Source organism: Salvelinus fontinalis, chromosome 38, assembly GCF_029448725.1.
Source record: "Salvelinus fontinalis isolate EN_2023a chromosome 38, ASM2944872v1, whole genome shotgun sequence".
Taxonomy (NCBI): domain Eukaryota; kingdom Metazoa; phylum Chordata; class Actinopteri; order Salmoniformes; family Salmonidae; genus Salvelinus; species Salvelinus fontinalis.
In genome coordinates, this window is record NC_074702.1 from 30098783 (window position 1) to 30109279 (window position 10497).

Sequence of the window (10497 nt, forward strand, 5' to 3'; positions counted from 1 at the left end):
AAATGTAGCCAGGGCATGTTTATTTAACACAGGTGAACACTGAGGAAGAGAAAAAAACACACATTAATATTATTTCACAGATGCAATTACATTATTGGTTGTTTGTTATAGCCTATCAGGAACTGGAGCTGAACTAAAACACGTTGCACACCAAAAATGGAATTGTAGACTTCTGCAAATTAACGCTCTTTGTGGATAATAACGCTCTTTTTTTAAAATTGATTAATATTGCACCAAAAGGGGGTGAAGTAGGCCTCCAGCACAGCATCACCGAAGTCAAATGTACAATGAAATACAAATTAACTCTTTGTGTCAACACTTTTGTTTCCAATGTTTTCTTTCACGTTATGTACAAAAATAAAAATGAGGCCTATATGATAAAATATAGAGCACATTGTTCGCAATAAATTAATGTTAGCAGCTATAGGGACACGGAATCAAATTAGATATACATAAAGTCACAGACCCATTTTTAGATCAATTTTATTTACTACACGTTAGACAAACCGATGATTCCGATGGTTGATATTTGGAAATGTATGTCTATATGGTATCAAATCGCTCCGTCGTGGAATCCATAGCCCAGTGTGAAGCGTATGACTTAAACAGTAACGGTGTGGTACATCCTAGCGGTCGCTCAACGCAATGGGCTGAACCTAGCCCAAGGTTTAACTCTCTCACACACAGCACAGTCCCCACACACCGAGCTAAAGGCGAGGGCAACAACCGCTACATCAAACCTCCCAAGCAGTGCTCCTGTTACGAACCATCAAGTGAAGTCGAAGACTTGTCCGACATATGAGAACGTAGATCGATCCGAAAAAACATCTAAAGATCTTTGGAAAGGAACGGGGTCTTTGGCGAGCAACTGACGGAAGAGAGGGGACTTTGGACAGCAGCTCGAGACAAACGCGCAGCCGGGAGCAAAGCACCACGAGGGGGAAGACCACATCTAGCCACCCAGCGCCAGTTGGGGTGTATTTTTTTTTATATATATTTTTTTATAAACGCTCATTATACAAACAATTAGGTGCGTATAGAGACAAGGAACTATTTCATACTTCATAACTCCGACACGGCGCGCAGATTCTGAGAAGACTCAAAACAAACTTTGAGTGGCAATTCGAACGAGTATGTTCCTTGCTTGTCCGCTGGCAATCAAACCGAACTTTTATAATTCCCCTTTATAACGGAATTGCATCATAAAGGCGCACTGGGAACAACTCACAACCATCCTCAAAAACTTTATCCGTCCCATCCGCTTCTAGCGGGTGTCGGCGACTGATGTCCAACGGCAAGGAGGTGATTTGAATGACGATGCTGTCAATTATGTGAAGGTAAAAAAAAGACTGAACCACTTCAGGGACATTAAAAACACTTTCAGATGCACACAGCCACATTCACAGGACGTACTCAGTCGTGGGACAAAAGTTATCTAGCCTAAATAAGATGGAAGAAAAGATGGATGGAAAATATGAGCGTTGAGGCAAACTGTTCGAATTCCGTCATCGAAATTATCACAAGTTCACAACCCAAGTGGAAAATACTACTTAAAAGCATGGCTGAAGTATTGGATACACGCAAGAAAAGAATTGCATCAATGAATCTCCAGCACTAGTGAAAGAAAGCTCCACAGAAAAGGGAGAAAAGCTGACCTTCCGCGACGTAGACCCCCATGAATGCTGGGCGTAATAAACGAGATTTTGTGTGTTGTTGGAGGAGGTGGATGGCAAGAGAAGAGAGACAGATAGTCTGAGAGTGAAGCAGCTAATTGCTTAGTCTGTCCCTCATTACCATATCCAGTGTGTGTCCGCTGGACTTCAGCCAATCCCTCTCACACAGTACCATTAATCGCAATGCATTATTCACTATCATAATTATATACTGACATGCGCAATCCACGCAACAGCAACACTAGCTAATTCCCGTAATTTTTGCAACCAGACTATTTGTGATTTTTTTTTTTTTTCATTCGGTCGCTGCTGATGTATCTGCAAAAAGCAGAAACATCTTGCAGCGTATCAGCAGCATGTCCCGTCGCAAGCAAGCGAAGCCACAGCATCTCAAGTCGGACGAGGATTCCACAATAGCCGGGGTGGTATCCGAAAATGGTAAGTTAAGCTTCTATCTGCGGGTGGGACAATCTTTTTAAAAGCATGTCCAAGTCTACAGAACGTATTGTTTTCTCCGAATGCAAGCTTTTCCGGGACATAATTTGTGTTAGAAAGGCTATGTTTTTATGTACAAGTGACTTTATAATATCGGTCAAATGACTTAAAACAGAATGTGTTTCTACGTCTATATGTCGTGGTCCCTGCGAAACTTTGCTTATGGTTTTACGCGTAGATCTCCTTGTCGCTTCCACCGGTTTCATCATGTTGTGAAACCCAACGCAACCTCCAAAAGAGCTGGGAACTCTTTATTTACTTGCTCCAATAACTAGCCTATCTGTTTTATTACAAGAAAGTCATTTGGTGACATTTCAAGCTTTATTCAGAGCACGTTAAGGTACTATCAAAAAACACTTTTAATAGCCTACCGTTGTTGGCTGTGCTTTTAGGTAACAAAGCAACATAACACAAGCAAATGCAATGGCATCAAGTCGGCATTTAACAGTGTTAATTCGATAACTTCCACAACAGTTTCATACTTGTCTTAGTTTTTACATGCAAATACATCTCCTACTGCGTTATACGAGTGCAAGTGAGCTATCTGTTTCAGAGTATGGTTCATAAGAAACTCCGATAGTTTTCCTATCAAGAAACTATACAGTTTGACACTATTTTAATATGAGTTCAGATATTATATTAATCAAAAATGTTTTTTTCTTTAAACGCAACCTCATCAGTTGGTGGGCTCTCTCTCTCTCTTTCTCTCTCTTTCTCTCTCTGACACACACACACAAACACACACACACGCACACACCACACACACACACACCACACAAGATGTAAACATTTAAAATAGCAAGCAATGTAATTATGTTGAACATACCACGCTCTACATCATATTTATGCCTTCGGAATTTGACAAAGTATTTACATCAATACATTGTATAAACTTTTCTTCATAAAAGAGGACAATACATTGTCTTTTTGATTTATTTATGTTGGCATACGGTAGGTTATTTTCCAGTGTCGATGCCTTTCCTGGCATTCAAAGGAGCGGACTGCATATTCTGCGATAGATTAAGTGCAGAGCATGTTTTGTCATGGAAATGTTTTTGTTTACCCCCTCACATAAATGTATCACACTTGGTTTGTTTCCTGCAGTTCCCTATGTCTACACGATCAGTTGACAGGGTTAGCCGTGTGAAAGGGGTCACTCTTTTCTAGTAATATGTGCTCCATTCGCCTGAAGAGTGTAAACCCCTTATAATTAGAAAACTAAAGTGAAATCTTCACCCAAAAGCACACGACACGAAAATGCACGTCAGTTTGTTTTTATAGCCTATCGGGACATTTTTTAAATAAAAAATTAAATAAAATCATCCATATATTTATGTTGAAAAAACCTTTTTTTATCGAATAAAAATCTTCGATAGCGTTTTACATCAGGCCCCGGTGATTTGTCTATAATGTAGTCTAATGCACATGTTAACTCATACATGGGTATTTATGCACGATTCATTATTGAGTAAAGATTCATTCAATATTTTACTTACATTGTTTGTTTTGTTATTTCTTTTATATTTCAGGAATCGTGATCAAGCTACATAATTATTTGTAAAAACAATTTAAGTATCTGCAGCTTGCAAAAGTTCCTACATACCTTATAAATATATTTAAGTTTAGTGCGATATTTTATCATTTTAAACCTTCACAATACCTCTTTGTTTTTCCTCTCCAAAATGTATATTGCAATCCTAAGGATTTTTTAAGTCATTTTAACAGCATTCTGAAATTACCAACACGTTATTTTCCCTCTTCCTATTAGATCGAGAAAGAGTGTAATGTGTTTGTCAGCATTTCTTATTGACTATCCATACAGCTTACGTGGTATTCTCGGCAAACAACTGTCATTATCTTGAACCATCGCTGACCAGCACATACAGCAATCCTTTGTACTGATCCTGTAAAATAAAAAAAAAGTGTGATGTCATCCCTAGGGACAAATACCAGTCTTATTTCCTTGTGAACATTTTAGAGTGACCGAGTCACAATGCTGAGTATGGGTTGTGATTCATTTATTTACGCGTTGTCTTATCATACCATGCGTAACACATGAATAGGGCAGTCAGTGTCCCAAACAAATGTCATGTAGCTAGCTAAGCTGATTGGACAATACATCACACTTGCCTCGCTTGCTTGTTTATTAAAGCTATGAATTGCAAGAGTAAAGCCAGTGTTAAAGTATAATCTGTACATCAGGCTAGAAATACATTGTCTTGTATATGTCAAGAACCATGGATAGTAAAATGGCATCTATCTATTAATTACAGGCATATATGCTGAGAACAGCGTGGTTGTGATTGTCATATGCCATCTATTGTGTTTTAGAGGGTAACAATGACCTTTATAAAGGAAAGCATTCATTTAAAGATGATCCTCGTTAACTAGAAGGGCGTTTTACGTGAGTAGGAGGAGGAAGGAAATCCGCATTTTCCAATGAATTCAATAAGAAGGGAGAAGAAGTACACGATGTGACGCATATCCTTAAGAGCTGTCGTGGACCTGTTCAAGAACAAGTCACATCTCCTTCTCTCATATCGAACAGCTGTGTCAATGAGAAAGGCCTCTTCAGTTATGTTGGTTTGGATTTTTTTCCTCTTCGGGCAAACAGATTTGAGTGGAACGCCTCTCTCCTTCACTCTTCTCTTTTACTTTTGAAAAGAGATGAAGATGAACAATAGTCGGCGGATCACGCTGCTACCAGCCCTCAAGAGTCTCACGTCAGAATTAGACGTTCTTATATGTTTCTCAAACGGCACATTTCAGTACTGACTAGTTCGGGTGACCTGACTGCACACACACACACACACGTACACACACGTACACACACGTACACACACGTACACACACGCCATACATGATGTCTGTGTGAGAACTACCAATGCCATACTGCTTAGCATTTTAATAAGTTGATGTCGATTGCTACGAATGATCCTTTCTAACGTTGGAAGAATGCATTGACTCGCTTGTTGTCAGGACCGACTGTGCTTCACTGAGAGAAGCCTTCTCACGCTTTGGACAAAAGACAGTGTTAGACCATTCGATAAGATATCCTACAAGGCCGTATTTCCACCGATACGACCTGAAGTAACCGTACCACCTTATGTCAGACAAAACGTATGATGTAACTGTGGTCAGTTACTTCTGCCTGAAGTAAAAATAGCGTATAAAGGAATTCAGAGGGTCCAATTCTCTTTCAGTACACTGTTGGGACTTAGTATCCATTCTGTTAGTCGCCGACCTGGCTGATTGTGTGTAACCTCTCAGTCACGACACAGCAAGGGAACATAGGCCTGCAGAAACGAGTTGCTATACCTCTACCATAGTAGAAGTTTTTCTAAATGTTATTGGATGAATCCAGTCTTCTATTTTTATGTAATATCTTTTCGGGGTTCCGGGTTCTGCAATTCAGATATGATGCTGTTGCTCTCGCCTGCGTTGCACCTCCTGCCTGCGTCTAATTGGGATTTATCAGTTATTTAAATCCCGCCTTGATCTGACCTTTTTTTGTGCTTAGGGCTTTTGTGGGGAGTTTACATTGTTGTCCAATGTAGCACTTTAGGGCCCTATTGTGTGGTGGCGCTGAAAAAGTGGAATCGCATGCAGTGCCAACAAGCCCCCCCCCCCCCCCCCCCTTACCCCACCCCCCAACCCCATCCCCCAGGCCTCCCAGCCACTTGCCCTGAAGTTGGCTGGTTAGAAAAGCTATGATAGAGCTGGCTGACTTAACCTTTGCCCACCTCGCCCTGCCAGGGGCTGCGGCTAGATGTCAAGCTCATAATACAATTAGAACAGCTGTGCCATTGACCTTGGCAGCGCGGCTTACCCGTGTCCTAGACAGTGTTAACAGTGACAGGCTTTCATCTCACTGCTGCCTCCTCTGCATCTAGTCCCTTTAGAGCTCTTTCCCCAGGGGTGAGGAAGAACACACACACACACACGCACACACACACACACACACACACACACACACACACACACACACACACACACACACACACACACACACACACACACACACACACACACACACACACACACACACACACACACACACACACACACACAACTGAAAATACAACTATTTAAAGTGAATCCTCTCCAGCCATTCATAATGGCAAACCTCTTTATGTGACGCAGTGTTAGGGTGTCTGCTAACACTTAGGAAACATTTGCAAGTGAACGAGCGAAACGAGAGAGGGAAAACATATTGAAGTGGATGGATGGAGTTAAGAAAGAGATAAAGGAGAGATGATATATAGTGAGGGAACATCCTGATAGCAGTGACAACCTTGGCTGTATCCCCACTTGCCATTCAGTGAGGCTTTGTTTGGCTTTTGTTTAAATCCTCTCTCATCATTTCAGTGGAAGACTCTGGACCACCCACACAGCCATGCCAAATATGTTTCCAAGAAGAAGGCATCCCAATATGGCTGTCTTTTAATTACAACCCCGAGCACTTAAAAACACACAATAACTATCATTCCCCTTGATGAAGAGGAACTCGCCAACGTCATGTGACAAACAATCATCCGGAGAGAGGGCCGTCATTGAATACTGTATTGCATACGCTTACGCAAACAAATCGTTAATGTTTGGGCTGGGGCTACATCTGCATGCAGTGACAAAGGCCCCTCTGTCAGAGAGGATAGGATATTACTGTACCACTCTGCGTGAGGGCCAGGCCTGTGAAATAGAGAGCTCTGCTTGGTGGGGGACTGCTCTGCAGGTGCGGATGGGGATGTGTGTGATGGTCCTGGTGGGGAGATCCGAGAGAGGAGCTGTTTGAGACGTGGCGTACATACATCATCGCCACCGGCTCTGTCTTGGAGGGAGGCAGCAGGGATAGTCACCGCTGTGTGTGTGTGTGTTATGGAGAGGTGGCATTTTGGGAATGTCCTCTGCTCCTTAGCCATCCTGACGGGACGATTGTAGTACAAAATAAATAGGGTAGTCGAAATGTAAAAGTAACACAGGGAAATTGGGGGAGATAGTGAGAAAAATAATGCAATGGAAAAAAGTAATTGGTACAGGAATTCTAACATTGTTAAACCCAGCAGGCATCCTTATTTTCCCTCCTCCTCACCCCCCTCTCTCACAGCTTGGGCTGGACCTATAGCGATTCATCTCTCTTTTAAGGATCCTAAGCTCTCCTAAATGCTTGAGAAAACATGCTTTTTAAAGAGGAAGAGGAGTTGGCGAGTCCGGGGATATGTGATTAAGGCTAAACTCGGACCTAAGTGGAAGTGCTTGCTAGAGGGTTCAGGCCATGCTATCATGTCATCAAGCATTAGATATCATAAGAAACAGTGTTTGTCTCGGCAAAAGAGAAGCGTTTAAATTAGATAATGTAATTTCCTGAGTGAAAAGCTTTTGTAACTTGTATAATAAAACAAATACTTTCTAACATTTCAGGTGCTTTTTATTTATTTTGTATGATTATGGAGTTTAATGAACTGCAAGTGTGTGTGTGTGCGTGCCTGCCTGCGTGCGGGTGTTTGCATGTATGACTGTACCTCACACATCTGTGTGTGTGTGTGTTTGGGGTGAAGGGGTGGCATGTGCGTTTGCCCTGCTGTTAGTGAATCTGGAAATTGTTAAAGGCCCAGTGCAGTCAAAAACATGATTGTATATATATTCCCACACTACGACATTGGAATAATACTGTGATAATGCCCGTTTAGTGTAAGAGCTGTTTTGGAAAGACCACCTGAAATTTCAGGCTGTTTTGGTGGGATGGAGATTTGGCCTGCCTGGTGACATCACCAGGCAGTACATCAGTTAGGTCCAATAAGAAAGAGAGTTCCTAACCTCTCTGCCAATAATAGCTCGTTTTCAGTTTTCCCCTCCCACTCAAACCACTCAGACAGTCCTAGAACAATTCTTGCTTGGAAAATTGCTCTTTGCTAAGAATCTATTTTAGTTTATTTTTGACCATTCTAATTGAAAACAATCACAGTAAGGTATTTAAGTGTTACCCAGAAATGATTTAATGTTAAGATAAAAACAGCTGCATTTGGACCTTTAAGAATGGAGAGTTTGTAATTGCTCAATAATTTGCTAAATACATTGCTCAGTGGCTTTCACAGAATCAGTAGAGAGCAGGAATACCTCTTTTGAGGTAATATGTGAGATTAGCGGTTTCAGTTAGCATGCTGAAGATTGCTGAGCAAGATAGTGGAGGCAACGATACAAAGTCTTACAATCCCCCTATTGATTGTGTTGAGCTTCATATTTGCATTTGAGTAAAGGACGACTCTTAAAGAAATGAGAACCACATTGGGTTTTCTAATGCCTTCCTTTCTCATGCTATAAGAGAATCAATACACCCCCCCCCCCCCCCCCCCCCCACACACACACACACAAAGTCACATTAACACTAAACAAGATCTAGCCTCAGTCGCATAGAACCTAAAGAACAACCTGTCTTGTGTATTATACTTCCTCTAGAAAAGTACAGTTCATTTGTATCATCTCTAAAAAAAAAATAAAAAAAAAAAGTGTTTCATTTACCACGTATTTGTTTTATTTGCAGAGATTTACTTGCACCAGAATGAGAAAATCAACCCCGAAATCAAATGCTTATCTTCCCAGAAAGAAATCTCTAGTTGTCTCAATAAGACAGCGATGCCCTTCACAATGTTAGTCGTGAAATGATATTCCTACAGTACGTAACAAACTGTACATTCCAGATTGTAGGTCTACTATCCAAAACAAATATAGATATTGAACATTGGCATTATACTACTGTCATCTGCTTTTCTTTTAGCGATAGGGATATGAATGATTCACATAGGATCTCAATCAGTTCACAAAGTAAATTAAATAAATAAATTTAAGTGGTGATACGTTTCTATGACATATGTATGTAGACCAACACATTGTGGCAAAGAAAGGGATTGTTGAAAAGCAGTGACACCTCAATTTCCAATTCTTGTTCATATACATGTTCTGAACAGTAGGACATGGCCAGAATTGGGGCCTCAACTGAACTCTGTTGGAATGCAGTGAAATGTACAGTATGTGATATACACATCCTCAAATCATTTCCCTTCAAATTCAATCACTTACAGTAATCTCACCACAGTGAGAATTCTCAATAGATTAATTTGTATTCATCTTGAACATGCAAAATCCCCAAAATGCTTAGATCTAGATAACAGATATTAAAATACTCAAATCACAATTTATCAATGTTTATAGGCCAACAAAGGCACTCACTTACAAAGCAAATTGTATGAATGAAATTAGAGATTGACAATGATAATATAATAAATAATATAACTACTATAATAAATAACTATAATAAATGCTAATAACTAATCGGTTTATAACAATGCTTACTCATTGAGATTATTGACCTTTCACCCTAAATTATGGAAATGAGCCCCTGTGTATATTGATCGTCTAAGGCGATTTCTGCCTTCAATCACGTGGCATTGCTATTTCCAATAACTTGCTCTTTTCATAGTTTTGTATTGGTGTCGTGTGAAGTTAATAACTATTTCACACAATGCATACGTAGGTACATTTGTGCAAATGGAAGCTGTGTATCCTATACCACAAAAAATACTTTTATGTACACCCCTAAAGACACACTATATGAAAAATACTGTATGAACGTTACGCAATTCTTTCATGCCTGGCTCCCACTGTGCGTCATGTTTGTTGTCATATCGTTAACTTCATTTTGTATGTTTTAATTTAGGCCATTGTGTCACGCCATACAGGAAGACATCAAATAATGCCTGCCACTGGCGTCACTCGGCCCCCAGTGTGTTCCTGGGGAGGAACTGATAGCATTTCCAAAAGCCTCTCTGTTGATTATTAATTAAGTTAAAGACACCGGACCCTGATGGTGTGGTGTAGCCGCCCCCTTGGCCAGAAATTACAGGAAGAGTGATGAATTATTTCACTAATGACTCATTAAACTGACACGTAGGCGTCACGAAGGCCGCGATACAGGTCGGCGATGTTGTGCCCTTCGAAATTAACTGAAGCATAGAGCAACGTAGGTTCCCTCACTGTTTTCTGCATGTTGAATGAACCACCATAGTCTGTCAAATGTAAAACGTTTGGATTGATTTGGGGGGGGGGGGGGGGGGGGGGGGGGAGGGAACATTAATGGAAATGAGAAGGTATTCCTGTTGTTGGTGTGTGTGTGTTCCAGAACACCTGTATAGTACACCCTCATCCACAGCATATTTTGTCCACTTTTGTCGAAATAGTAAAAAGGAGGACACATATTTTTTTACTGGGGGTGGAAGACAGCTGTATGTGTGTCCTGACATTTTGAAAATACATTTGAACAACAACAAAAAAGCCA

The 10497-nt window shown here is 40.7% G+C and overlaps 1 protein-coding gene across 1 annotated transcript in view; it reads left to right on the plus strand.

Annotated features, from left to right (window-relative positions):
- The first annotated feature begins 662 nt into the window (after window positions 1-662).
- LOC129837382 (sal-like protein 3) overlaps window positions 663-10497 on the plus strand; it is a 17293-nt gene continuing 7458 nt past the window's right edge. The window contains exon 1 of the mRNA XM_055903508.1: window positions 663-2111. Coding sequence (XP_055759483.1) covers window positions 2030-2111 — 82 coding nt within the window. The 5' untranslated portion in view covers window positions 663-2029. The remainder of the gene's footprint in view (window positions 2112-10497) is intronic.